This window comes from Otolemur garnettii, unplaced genomic scaffold (genome assembly GCF_000181295.1).
Source record: "Otolemur garnettii isolate 467f Iridium unplaced genomic scaffold, OtoGar3 scaffold00016, whole genome shotgun sequence".
Classification (NCBI taxonomy): domain Eukaryota; kingdom Metazoa; phylum Chordata; class Mammalia; order Primates; family Galagidae; genus Otolemur; species Otolemur garnettii.
Genome location: NW_003852411.1, coordinates 23,508,084 through 23,522,842, shown reverse-complemented (window position 1 = coordinate 23,522,842; position 14,759 = coordinate 23,508,084). Strand labels below are relative to the sequence as shown.

Sequence of the window (14,759 nt, the reverse complement as noted above, 5' to 3'; positions counted from 1 at the left end):
AGCTGAAAGCCACCAGAAATCCAGATTACTTTTAAAATAGATGTCTTGGGTGGTTACTGTGTGCAAAGCCATCTAGCTGGGCATGGGGAATCTATCATTGAACAAGAGAGACAGGATTCCTGTCCCCAGGAAAAGGAGAATGAAGACACAGAGTGCTGACAGAGCTGGGAAAGAACCCGGTTGTGGAAGGCTTGGAAAACATTCCTGAGAAAGCCAACTCTGTGTTTGGCCCTGACATAGGACTCAGTGAATAGAAGAGGTAGGGAGATTTCCCCCTACTGTTGTGAATTTTAGTTTCCTATTGGCCATGTGACAGGCTGAACATCTGTTCCATTATCTCTGGGGATGGAGAGAGACGTTGGAAAGAGCAGGTGATTCTACATATTAAATTATAACCCATCAGGCGGCTGGTTAGATGAAAGAGTCTGGCTTTATAATCTCGTTCTTTCCATGAAGTAACCATATGGTCGGTCACCTTTCAGCTGGAACACCGTCCTAGGGCTGAACTGCTTGGCAGCCAGGGATTGTTTCTGTTCCATAATCTTTCTTTTCTTTTTTGATTATAAACATAGTAAATTATCATTGCTGTTATATGTTAAAGGAAGGTATGAACATGTAAAGAACAAAGAAATAAACAGTAATGTACAGTCCAGACACTATCATAATTTGCAGTTGGGAATATTTCTATCTAGTATTTTCCACCGATACAGAAAGTCATTGATTCACACTGATGACTGGGCTGCTGACGGGTGCATAGGCCTGCATTAGGGGGAGGAGAAGGAGGTCACTAATGGTGGATTCAAGTACTTAGTAAGCCACAGTGGCACCTAATACATTAAAATTAGTAGGGAGTTTTGGTGGTTTTCAGTTTTTAGGAATGTTCCATTCTATAAAAAGTTGTAAGCACTGCAAAAAAAAAAAAATGTGCAAATATATTGTTACTATTATTCCTTACAGTGGCTTTTGAGGTAAGAATGTTTTGTCATCCTCATTTTACAAAGAAATAAACTGAATAACAGAGACCCAATAAGTTAGTGGGTAGGAGATAACACACCATGTAGGTCCAGGCCCCGTGTTGTGAAGGGTTCTGCTTACCTGGCCTCACTGACTCTGGGTCCCAGGATGGTAACCTGGTTCAGGTACTATTCCTTAACAATATGATTTAATTAAACAGAACTAAACAGGAATGACTTAATTAAATTCGACTGTGACTTTATAAGGAGAGTAGATGCTATTGACTGTATGGCTCTGTTCTGTTAGCCACCGTGGTGGGTACAACTATGTTGGGCATGGACCATACGGAACAATATTTTCTTTGGTTAATAAGAGAAGGGGGCCAAGTAGGCTTGCAGCTAGAGGTGGGACCAGCTAATTTAATGAAAAAATTCGTACATTTAGTAAAGCTTTTGTGAGAATGCATTCTTCAGAAGGAACTGGATCGACGTTGTCAAGCAAGAAGACATATGTGTGGTTGAAGAGCCGATCTCTCCTTGGGACTTTATGACTGCAGCTTCCAAGTCCTCCTTGGTGAGGACGGAATTTTCTGGGGAAACGGTCTCAAATCCATATATTGTTTCATGCCTTCCATCATATTAATTCCATTCTCTCCACTATCCCCTTTCCCATCCTGATTCCTCACCACTCTCTGTTGAAATGTCACCTGTCCTTGACTTACCAAACTGTACTACAACAGTTTGCTTGTCTGATTCCCTTAGTCTATAATCCTTATGAATACAGAAATTGTGCCCAGTATAATTGATATATAATAAGCATGTAAAATTTTATTGATTCCATGACGGAACAATAGCAATGAATGAAAGCCAAACCTTTCCTTGTTTTAGGAATTTCTCCTATCATTGATCTACACAAAACTCCAGCTTACCCAAGCAACTTTATTTCTAATATATACTAATACTATTCTCCTTTGCTTACTACATTTATTGGATACTTACTAGGTGCAAAATATGTGACAACCCCATGATGTAGGTAGTACTGTTCTTTCTTTCTTTCTTTTTTTTTTTTTTGGCAGTTATTTTTTTGGCCAGGGCTGGGTTTGGACCCACCACCTCCGGTATATGGGGCCGGGGCCCTACTACTTTGAGCCACAGGCACTTCCCGGTAGTACTGTTATTTCTATAGGTTTGGAAATAGAGTCTCAGGAGAGGTAGATGACTTGGTCAAGGTTGTGAAACTGGGAAGTGACAGAGCCAGGATTTATGCCCCTGCAGTCTGAATGGAGAAAACAGTCTTTTCTGCTCACCACAGAAGTTCTACTTGTCCTTGAAGGCCATGCAAGGATTCAGCTTTCCCAGAGAAATGTCCTTCATTCATTGTCATGTCTATTTAATCATCTCACCATTAGGCTGTAGGCCTCGTGAAACAGGAATCATGTCCCTTCTTCCTCTCATTTTATGTGACCACCATCATGTGAAGTTGTTCGCAAAGGGATTCCTGCTTGCACTGGGCAGATGAGAGAATGGTGGCGTGGGTATTTGTCTCATCTTATGCAGCCACCCTCTGTCTGAGATCTAGTCCTAATAGTTCCAGGCTCCTTACCTGGAAGAAAATGCCTCAGCTAATCCCTTCATAAACAATTCAGGGCAGATGACTGAGCATACAGGATTCTGGAATTGTAAGAAACCACAATAAATCCATAGATAAGCGTCTTCAGTTTTGACAGTAGGCCTGGGAAGGAGAGATGACTTATTCAAGACTGTGGAGCAAGTTAGTAGAAAGATTGGAGAGATGAGAGACTAGAGAATGAGAACTCGCAGCCAGAAGACCTGGGATTTTGTCCTCACTCTGACACTTAGTTCTTAGTGAATGATGCTGACCTAACGTATGGACTATCCAGATTCAAACCAAGTTGACAATGTCTTTCCTGTTATTGTTCTTGACCTATATGGAAAGGATAGTTTTTCTCTTAGTAAAAACCTCTCAGTTTACTCTACTTGGCACAAGTACTTCTTCTTGGATTGTCTTACAGGAGTTTTCTCCTTGGCTCCTGATCTCTTGCAGTTTCCTGGAAGCTCCTCCCCACTGCGGGCCTCTCTCCCATCCCCTTTCCTCTCCCCAGCCCCTGTTTTCTCCTGGATGCCAAGGCTTATCTGCCTTCCAGCTGTGCTCCACACACACCACCAAGGCCATTTCCTGGTTCCCATCCTGAGCCAGCGCTGCAATTGCTGAAATATTAATGGCTCACTTTGTGAAAAATAACACCAAGACGCTTCTTATTGTAAATTAAAATTGATAGAGAGGCAGAAGCAATGAAATGAAGGAAATAAAATAAAACCATAATATGAAAAATAGTTTCAGAGTTGAGGCAGAGAAGGAAGGACATCCTTCCCCATGGCTGTGCTGGGATCTTGCAGCAGGAAGTGCAGCACCGGCAGCTGAGAGTCACCATCCTGACCACCCAAGTGGGGTGTATGATGAGGCAGATGGCCCCTGTGGTTCCCTCCTGGGTACCTTGGGGGAGAAGATGAAGGAAGAGCAGCTCAGAACAAAAAAGAAAAGGCAAACTGTGTGGATAAAGGAAATAGGGGCTTCGCGTGGTTAAAGATGCATTTGACAGGTTGGGGCGAGGAGGGGTTGACGGACACAGGGGAAACACAGGCTGGACTCAGAAGCAAAGACTTGTGGCTCCATCCACTGTTCAATCCTTAAGTTCAGCACTTAGCACTCTGTTTTAATGATCTGATGCCCCAGCCACACTCTGTCATTGTCATTGTGTTCGGGGCTGCACCCTGCTTGGCACAATTCACAATGCTAAGCCATATTTTCCAAATGGATGGATGGATCATTGCAAAGGGGAAGGGTAGAGAACAAAAACTGTCCCCACATGTTTGCAGCATAGTGAATGTTAATATTTTTATTACTTTTGTGAAAAAGAGTACAAAGAGCTGGGGACAGAGATTCCACAGGAGGAGGAAAGAGGGTGACATTTCTGCAGAAGACACCTCTTAGCTACGTAGAAGGGAAGTGGGTCCCCAGGGCAGCCTTTCCCACCCCCAAAGTCAGGACCAGTACAGAGGAACTTGCCAGTAGCTGCCCCTGGCTCCAGGGCTCAGGCCGCCTTCCCAGGACTCCTGGGCTGACTTCTAGGTACCAGTACCTCAAACCTATTTTTCCATTTCCCAAAGCAACCTGGCTGGTCTCATCCCCTCCAAGTGTCCGATATGAGTCCCATTCTCTGATCTGCCTCTCCTCCTTTGTTTTCATCTTACTTGAGACTGACGCTCCCAGGTTCTCCTGGCCTCTGCGTTCATTGTCATTACTGAGCATGCTAACATTTGTCTTCTATGTTCACCACCTTCTTCCCCTTTTCATCTCCCAGGCCCCTCACTCCCAGAGGGGAGATCTGTGCACTTGGACTTCTCAGCATGCATGGCTCGTGTGGAGCGGGAGAGTGGAAGCCTGTCCCGGCAGGGCTAAAGGCCTGCGTTTAGTGGAGGCCCTGTATGTCATCCAGACTTAGCTGTGGGGACCCTTCGTTGCCCTTCCCTTCCAGCCCCGCCCCTGCCCTCCTGTGTTGAGTTTGCAGCTCATTTTGCAGTCAAAGCAGTAGCCAGGCTGCAGGGGGCGCCCCGGAGCCAGGCTGTGAGCAGGCACAGATATCTGCAGCGTGCAGAGAAGCCATTGCCTGTCATATAAAATAGTTGCTATGGAATGTGTTCAAAGTGAGAAGCATGGTTTACTTGTGGGTTTCATTATAAGTGTGATACGAGTCAGAAAGGGCCAGGAAGCTGGTGCTGCAGCTACTGGCTCAGGGAGAAGGAAAGAGAGCAGCAGAAATAGCCACAGGCATTCCAACTGATGCTAACACGTGTGGACACCCTCAGGCCCTTCTGGCCCTTATCTCTCCACCCAGATTTGGTATGCAGCAAATCTAAACACTTGCAAATTCACAGTTGTAATCAGTCATCCGGCACATTATGAACTTCCACTGGCGATCCCTGTGAGGGGGAGAGTCAGAGAACTAAAGTCAGTGAGAAAAGATACCACCAGAATCCCTGTGGGGGAAAAAGCAATGAACATTTGGAGGATCTAGGGACTGACAGGCCATGTAACCTCACTTTGCTCTTAGGAGACATCTCAGTGATGTCTTCAAAGAATCCACAAGTCTGTGAGGCCAGGTTACCCCTGGAACAGGACTAAGTAGGTCGCTGGCTGTGTGGAGGCTCCATTCATCACTGGTGGTCAGCTCACCCCTGTTGCCTCCAAAATGCCTCAAGAGCTTACAGTTACCAGCCTGGAATAAAAGCATTTATTTAATGCCATTTCCATTTTATTGTAAAGAATCTTCTTTTAAAATGTCCATCTATTTTCTTATTGATTCCTTCCTTTACCGAGGACTCCTCATGGAGAAATGAAGGAAAAAAATCTCGAAAACCCCTTAAAGTGAAAAAGAAAAGGTCTACCACTCTGATATAACAGAAATTTTTTTTTTCTTTTTTTGAGATGGAGCCTCAAGCTATCTCCCCAGGTAGAGCGCTATGGCCTCACAGCTCACAGCAACCTCCAACTCCTGGGCTCAAGCGAGTCTCCAGCCTCAGCCTCCCAAGTAGCTGGGACCACAGGCGCCCGCAATTTTTTTTTGGTTGCAGCCATCATTGTTGTTTGGCGGCCCGGGCTGGGAATTCGAACCTGCCACCTTACGTGTATGTGGCTGGCGCCTTAGCCGATTGAGCCACAGGCGCCGAGCCGATATAATTAAACTGCTGACTTATGGTTGGGATGGGTCTGAGAGTACATAGAACTGCTCGATTTTGAAAAACAGGATGTGGATTTTTTTTTTTAAGGGATGTTCTTTGCTTAAGGGCAAGTTAACATTCTTTACTAATCCATTTCACAACAAATGTATAGAGTGCCCGCATTGTACGGCTCTCCTGGGGCCTACTATCTTTTAACAATGATAATGAAAATTGTGGCTACTATTTTCTGAGCACCTCTAATCTACCTAGCATTATACTAGATGTTCTACGTGTTTTCTCTTATAATCCTCGTAGCAATTCAGTGTGTAGGTGAAGAAGCAGGCTCAGAAAAATAAGTGACTCGTTTTAAGATAATCCAAGTGGCAGGCGGCAGATGACAATTTCAGATCCCAAGTGGGTTGGACTTTTATGCCACACTGTCTCCATGGCTGGGTACCCTTAACTCTAGGAGAGGTCATTTCTGCCATCCCCTTCGCACAGTCTTGATTAAGGGCAAAAATTAAGAGCTTTTCCACGGTTGATCATGCTAATCCTTCCAAAACACAGTGGAACTTTAGCACTGTCGTTCTCCCTTTTCTATCTGCGAGGCCCCTTTCCAACTCAGTGTGTCCTAACACCACGACCCACAAGGCCTCCACCCAGCTCCTGAGTGAGCCTGGCTGCTGTCAGTTCTGGGAGGTTCGCTCTGCTCAAATGGCCTCTGGCAGGCATTCTAGCTCTGAGTCTGGTGTGCTAGGTTGTTTGTTTAGAGCACTTGGGAGTAGAGTCCCCAAACACAAGTCTTTAAGGCCTAGGCAATCAACTCTCGGTATTTGTTCCTGTCATAGTCAGTGGAGGACATAGCTTGTTTTAAATAAGCGATTTCAACTGGGGTGCTGTGAGGGGATCTTAAGTGTGTCACAAAAGTTTTTAAAGGTCATTAAATTACTTTCAAAAGAGGTTCAAAACACAGTAAGTACACTTTTTTTTTTTTACTGTTTTTTTTAAAATCACCATTATTAAAGTGTCACTGATGTTTAACTATCGGTTTAAGGGTGCCATGAGATAAAGACTGAAAAACACTGTTTTAGATGGAGATTAGTAAATTGGTAGCATGCAGGTTTATCAAATGCATTTAATTACTGCAGCCAGTTCTTATCTATCTGCCTGCCAAAACTCCAGATAAACAAGATCTTATGGCTAGGCGCTCATACTATTCTTTTAAGAGGCTGTTAGTTGATACTAAGCAAAATTTAGACTTCTTATGAGGTCCACGGGATTCAGCCCGGCTTAATCTCTGGTTTCCCTCCAGGATAGTGGTTTTTTAACTAGGTGCAGATACACTCTCCAGGAGATATTTGTCAATGACTGTAAATGTTTTGGGTTGTCACAACTGGTGGTGGGGTACTAGTGGCATCCATTGGGTAGGCTAACCATCTAGAATGTACAGAACAGACCCCTACAGCAAAGAGTTATCTGCCCCCAGGTGTCAACAGCATGCAGGTTGAGAAACTCCGTTCCTGGAGGAACCAGAGTGACCTGCATACAGAAGGGAGTGACAATACTTCTCCAAAGTGGGAGTCTCAGGTTTTTAGCAGAACTGAAGAAACTCAGGTTGTGGACCCTTAAGCCAGTGATTTGTAGTGACAGCAGAAAAATTACATGAGCATATATCTATTTTATTTTATTTCACTTTATTTTGGGGAGGATATTAATTTTCAACCAATGGAATGAGATAATATCTCAGTTTTCATGATTCCAGGCAGTCCCTATAACCAAGCCAATAGGAATTAGGCATTTTAACTGTTCAAAGTATGTTTATTTCATGATAAGTTTTGATGCCACTCTTACTTTGTTGCATTCTTTTCTGCCTTCTTAAACAGGGAATAGAGAACTAATTTTCTTGTTGAACTGGAGTTATCATTAGGACTATTGAGTCCTCTGTTATACTGTAACTCAGTTTTGCACTTTGGGTTACACACTTCTGCTAAATGACACCAGGTTTCCATGTTCTTTGAGTTTATGTTGTTTTACTTTCTTTCTTTTTCTTAAATACATTTTTTGGGTTGTGTCATGTCACTCAATGATTTCTTCTCACTGGTGAAATGAGTTTCATTCCTGACTAAGCTAGTTAAACATGCATCTAAAACAAAAATAAGTAACGTCTGAGAGCTGAGGAGTTCTCTTATGCATAAACATAAGATCTTTTGTACATGAACACACAACATTCATCATGCCTTTCCAACAGCCTACTCCATGGTTGTTGTTGTTGTTGTTTTAATTTTAGACCATATTAAATAAGTTAATGTTGGTTAAGTAAGATACAATTTCATGCCAGGCATGTGGCTCATGCTTGGAATCCTAGCACTCTGGGAGGCTGAGGTGGGTAGATCACTTGAGCTCAGGAGTTCGAGACCAGCCTGAGCAAGAGAGAGACCCCATTTCTAAAGATAGTGGGGCATTAAATTGGCAGGTGCCTGTAGTCCCAGCTACCTGGGAGGCTGAGGCAAGAGAATCACTTGAGCCCAAGAGTTTGAGTTTGCTGTGAGCTATGATGCCACAGTACTCTACTGAGGGCGACACAGTGAGACTCATCACAGTTAAATTCATCATATAACATTATCTAATGAGTTAACATGAGTTTTATTTGGTTTGCAAATAATTTATTGCTAACTTTTCAGGAATTTATTTCTGTGTAAAGTGATTACCACCTGACTAAAAATAGGTCAGATTAATCTTTAACACTTGAATCTACCCACATGTCTATCTGTAGTAATTGGGGGAAGAATTCTTATTTTCTTTTTATTGTTTTGGTTTAGTTTGCTGTAGTTGAGATAGGGTTGGGAAGCTGATTATGAGTGAAAGGTGATGAAAAAAGTTAATTCTATACTTTTTTCTTTATGTTATTTAAATTCTCTTCTTTCATTAATTTTTTTCAGGTTTTTATTGAGGCCTTCTTCTTCTTCTTTCATTTCTAAATATGTTTTATAAATGTTATCATCTGAATGTTGGTGTTCCCCCAAAACTTACATGTTGGGACCTAGTACCCAATATGATGGTGTTAAGAGGTGGGGCCTTTTGGGAAATAGTAAAGTTATGAGGGCTCTGTCCCCATCCATGGGATTAGTGCCCTTGTAAAAGAGGTCAAAGGGAGGCTTGCCCCTTCCGCCACGTGAGGACCCCACAGCAAAGTGCCCTGTCTGAAAGAACGAGCAAATCTTCACTAGATACTTAGTTTACTGGCACCTGGATCTTGGGCTTTCCAGCCTCCAGAACTGTGAATAGTAAATTTCTATTATTCATAAATTACCCAATCTAAGGTATTGTGTTGTAGTAGCCCAAACAGAGTGAGTAGATTTTGTGTGTCCCTTCTGTCCAGTCTCCTCCCCTTCTCTCCCTTAAAGTGGGGGGTCCTATAGAAGGATGGAATTTGGAATGGAAGAGGGTCCTTTGACAGTGAGTAGTCCTCCAAACACATTTGCCCTCTCCTCTTGATGCTTGGTGAGGAAAGTTGCTCTGTGATATTAAGTGAGGGGAGAGCTTAGGATATCAAGAAATACCAAGTTTGGGACTCTCTGTTCCGGGGCAGGCTTGAATTTGTCTTTATAGCCAAGGGTGAGCTGCTTCGTGTGACTTCATGGGAACAGCTTGCTTCCCATTGCTTCCTGTTGACCAGCCAGACCCTCAGTTAATCCTTGACTAAGAAGGAAACTAAAAGAGGACAAATCCCAGATCAAAATTCTGGCAGATATAATCCTTGGGCAGCGTTAGTCCCTACCTTCTCTAACTCCTAGCCTGTGGGGAAGGGGTTGCCCCTCTCACCTTTCCACTGCAGAGAAAGTAGTTGTTGCTCCTCGCATGTAGTAATCATAATTGTAGGAAACCATGTCCATTTCCTCACCATAGTGGCCTGGATATTCTGTTGTCAGCCTACATGGGGAGAACAAAGGGAAAAAATTACAAAAGAAAAAATAAAACACATTGTCATTTCTGGAAGCAAATAGAAGACATGCTATGAAGAAGAGATGGAGTTTGAACATCTCCAGAGATCCAAACTGAATTTATGTGGCCTCTACCTAACCATTCCAGGCTGTGAAGAGACAGACAGCTCTCCTTCCAAAGATGAGAATCTTCCCTAAAAGGATGTAGATAACTCCCCAGGCTCTGGAGTTTTGAGAATAACATTGGAGTTTTCGATATTGACTAATATCAATATTAGTCCCATTTCATTCAACTCAACTAAGAAAATGTTTTCAAACCTTGCATTATGACTTATAAGTAAATCATAAAATCAGTTTAACTGGTTGTGACCAGGTTTTAAAAAGGAAACACAAAATAGAAAGGAAAATATCAGAGCATATAATATATGCAATAAGGATAATTTATGTGTGTAATTAATTTTGTTTCAAATACAATATATGTGTGTGTATATTTATAAACTGTACATATTGTGCATTAGTTTAATATATATTTCTTCCTGTGAGTCATAATTTTTAAAGTGTCTAAAAATGTTAAATTAAAATGTAGAGTTTTGGCCTTGTTTTCCATTGTTTACTGGCACCTAAAATAGTTCTTGATACATAATAAATACTTTATGAATAAATAAATAGCCTGAGGAGAGTCACTGAATCTCAGTTTCCTGATGTACAGAAGAATGAAAGCTACCTACAGGATTGTCATTGGGAGTAATAAAAACGTGTGTGACATACAGATACGTGGCAGGTGTCAAATCGTTAGGAGGTATTTTGTTTCTTCTCCTCCTCCTTTTTCTTCTATCTCCCCCAAGATTGAGCCAATCTTGTGTCTCCATGTGAGTAAATTCATTGTTGTCTACCCTAGTAGAAACCTAGAATTTCCCAGTGTTTACAAAGGCTTTGCCACTAGAGATTTTCCGGATTGAAATAGTCCTTTCATCACCAAAGAGGTCATCCAAGTCTTTACCTGGACCCCAAGGTGTCTCTGGAAACAACTAGTTAGTGAGTGCCCGTAATTTTGCCCGATTTGGATTTACCAGGTCATTGTATATTGATGCTAGAAAGATCTTCCCCCTCTGAAGACTGATGATCTTTCTCTTAAGATTGTAAAGACTGTCATGAAACCTTGAAAAGGTTGACTAATAACCAGGAAGGTCCCTTCAAAGGATCTCAGTTCTTACATGCAGAAAGATCTGTAGTTAGACCAGTTGGCTCATGACCATTCCTTTCCCCATATTATTCACTTGCCCTTGCCCTAACTTCTCTTGTCTTAAGACATTATTATGCTCTATCAGGATGCCAAGCTCAACCATGAGCATGCTGCATGTAGGCATTTTTGCTTAATGTGTTTTTGAGGGGAAATGGGCTCTGATCTTTTAGAAACCTATTTTGTGCTACTAAAGAAATGCAGAAGCAGGGCTTCCTCTTTCTGATAAAAAGGTTAGGTAAATGTCTCATAAATGGACCCAACAGGGCCTCATTTGAATCCCACTGATTTGTGGTCCATGAGGATTTTAATAAGAAATGTACTAATGAAGTTTGTTGGAGGAAAGAGAAATGTGGTGAGGAAATGAATAATGCAAATTAGGATTACAAGAGATTGAGTGGGATGGAGGGTACCAAATGTTTTTATTTCTGCTAAGGCAGAATCTACATATAGCACTATTACATTAGGTTAAATCCTATCCCCTGAACTATTTGGAAATATTCATGCTACATTTTTACTTTTTAAGTTTTTATTGACTAGTCTTATCTGCCTTCAGAATACTTGGACAGTCAAGTACATTTGGAATAAAGTGGGAAAGAAAAGTTTGCAAAAAAAAAAATTAAGAATTTTTGAGCTTCAAAGAAGGAAAAGGTTATCCAATGCTTTCTTTAACTATTGCTTTATTTTTGGTAGTTGCCAGACAGAGGCTACCTGCCCAGCTGGACACGTTGTCTGGGAAGCCTCTTTGTGGGGAACTGCTGTCTGGGAAATTTCTAGAATGTCCTGGAACAGGGAGGTGCATGTCCAGGCTTTAATTTTAATCTTAGTCCAAGTCAGGTTTGGTTTTGTGTGATTTCGATTGTTGTTGTTTTGTTTTATTTTTGTTAGTAACCATGAGATTAAGTTACAGAACCTTGAGAGACTATCTTACAGAACCCTGAATTAAGGGGTATAGGGAAAGAGGTTGGATCTTGATGGAAATCTCCCCTACTTTGGAAAACTAAAAGTACAGAGAGACAAATGGCTCCAATTATTGGTAGAGAGTCAACCATCCAAACACCATCCATAGTGAAAATCACTGTGTCATTTGGGCCCAGAATTCATTGTATTCGAGAACCAGATAGATGGGGCTGTATTTGGGTCTTGAGGACATATCACACACACATACACACACACACTCGCACTCACACAAAATATCCTAATAAATGGAAGCCCCAGTAACAACTACTCAGAGAGAAAAAATTATTTGAACTTTCAGAAGTGAACATTGAGATAGGGCATAGGGACTTCTCAGAAAAGTAAAAGAGGAAGGAGAGCGATCAGGGTTTCATAAGCTGTGGCACTGGGCTTTCTGAGGCCAGGTGGGGGAAGTTTAGAGTGGTTCCGGCTTCCTTGTGAATTACTGGGTCACTTCAAGCAGTTTTTTTGGCAAAACACACTTCATACTGAGCATTGCCACACATTCTTAGAACAATTAGATTGATCAAACAAGCCTTCAGCTTGGAAAGATGAAGGGGAGGGCAGGTCAGGAAGGCACTTTTATTCAATTCATTGAAATGAGTCTTTTAAAGTGTTTCTAGAGGGATCTTATAATCTCCTTTCAAAAAACTACTCTCTCTGTGTGTGTGTGTGTGCATGCGGTGGCTCATTCCTCCCGTCACTTTGGATGAATGACCATTGGGGTACAATTTCTCCCATCATAAAACCTTTTCTGCTGTCAAGGTGAAAGATAGAGAGGTGTTGCAAAGCCAAGTAAAAAGTTGATAACATAAAGCCACTTATGCAGCTTTTGGGTCAACTGAGATTGAATGTGATGGGAAAAAAATCTTAGTTATAATCTGAAGAAAACCAGTTCAAACTAAAGAGATCGTAAAGATTGATATGCTGTTTGCTCATCCAAGATTCTTTTAAAGCACCGTATTGATCAGAGGATCCAATCAGACTCAGGGAAGGTTTGCTGACCAATATAGTAGCCCAGACTGAGCTGCTCCTGACAGATGTCATGCTCTTACTGTAAGAACAGACCCATCACAGAGCTGAGCCCAGATCCACGCAGTTGCATCCATTTTCAAAAGGGGACTAAGGATACAACTTAGTTACGTAAGGCGGCCAATTTTACTCCTTGTTTGACTGAGAACTGACTAGGTTTTTAATAGTTAGGCGAAAGGGTTTGACTCATTTCTCCACCAAAAGTGACTCAGTATAAAATTCTGTGAAAACTCACCTCTGCTAGGCCTTATTAATCACTAAGCAGTTGGTCACAGTCAAATTCCATAGCACGGAGATCTGTTTGTTACATCTCGGTTTCACTTGCAGGCAATTAGGACAACTGGATTATTTGGCATCCTCTTGGAGGATCATTTTCAGGGCTTTTGCTCCTGCTGGTGTGCTCAAGGACAAATGCAGCTTTGGCTTATGGCCCCAAGTCATCAAGTGTCACCTTATCTTATTTTGTGGAGGCACCAGAAAAGCATACGCCACAGACTGTACCACAAAAACTGGAGGAAAACCCAAGCACTTACATGTTAACAGAGCAAAATGGAGTCCCTGAGGAAGCCATATTTTAGCTTTTTCCAAATAAGAATAAAATCTGAATGTCTTCCACACCATTCTTTAGAGCTTAGCGCATGCTCAGACAACATCTTAGAGAAGCTTCTGGTTGTTTTATACCCGATTCTGTTTTACTCTCATTTTCTCTACCCAATTAGCCCCTTATCTAGAGACATCCTATTCTGACATACTATTACATGTCAGCACTACATATGCAGCATTTGATTAAAATAGAAGAAGCCTGCTTCTTAACATCTTATTTTACTGCAATGGCAAATACAGAGAACCTTTTGAGGGCTAGTTGGTACATGGCATAGAATATGCCTTTACTGATCTAGTTCAGAAGTGGGCAGCGTGGAGAGACTTAGCATTTGCAGACTTGATGTATTGAGGTTGTCTTACATTCCATATTTAGCCAAAAAGATGATATTCCTTTCTTACAGACAAATGGTCGAGATGTTTCTTAAATTAACCCTGTCTGTTCATGACCATGCTCTTTGCATAATGCTTTTCTAGGTAAACTATAAGAAATGAGGATATTTCGGATTGGATTACTTGGCCAATGCCCGGACATTGTTAACAGGTTCTGCATCAAACCCTGTTTGCATTAGTTTTGCAAAGACAGAAAAATAACTTCCTGATGCAGTTATAACAGACACCCTGGTGTCTTCCCCCCAAAGCAGGGGATTGCCCAAGTGGGACCTCTGTAATCACCCAAGTGCCCTTCTCTGTATAGAGGGCCTGAGTCCTGAAGCTCCTGGGGGTGTGAAAAAGAATGCCAAATGCTCATGCCAACTGTTTTCTTGTGCCATTTGGGGGGATTATATTTCAAACACTTCAGATATGTACCACAACACAGCAGAAGAAAAGTTTCAAGGATGTCTGTGGCTTAAATTAGAAGAGGAAAGTCCCTGGATTATTTTCAAATTGTTCTCTTGGAACTGAGTCTCCAGTCCAAGCCCAGGGCTGGTTGGCAAACAGATGCCTTTTGACTCCCATTGACTTTGACCAGCTCTGTTACTGGATGGTCACCCTGTGCCTGCATGGCGGTGGGGTGACTCCACCTGTGGATCTCCTCACCAACTAAAATAGCTTTCTTCTCTGTTTTGGCCACTGGGTGCTACCGTACTGCTATCTAACGCTTCACCCCTTCAAGTCTTATTTTCCCACCTAGACCGAGAGACAGCTCAGTCCTGTGGAAAGAGCATGGGATTTGGGGCGGGCAGATATGTTTGAATCAAGTTTGGAACTTTAAAGGAAGTCATAGCTGCACTTCGGTTCCCTCACCTGTATAATAGTATCATAACTTCTGTGTCTGAAGATTAAATGAGTGGG

General features: G+C 42.1%; 1 protein-coding gene across 1 annotated transcript in view; it reads right to left on the bottom strand.

The window, feature by feature from the left end:
* Window positions 1-4,676: 4,676 nt before the first annotated feature.
* DPT (dermatopontin) overlaps window positions 4,677-14,759 on the bottom strand; it is a 29,697-nt gene continuing 19,614 nt past the window's right edge. The window contains exons 3-4 of the mRNA XM_003785724.3: window positions 9,516-9,623; window positions 4,677-4,955 (exon numbers count right to left, since the gene is read on the bottom strand). Of these exons, the coding sequence (XP_003785772.1) occupies window positions 4,889-4,955; window positions 9,516-9,623 (175 nt within the window). The 3' untranslated portion in view covers window positions 4,677-4,888. The remainder of the gene's footprint in view (window positions 4,956-9,515; window positions 9,624-14,759) is intronic.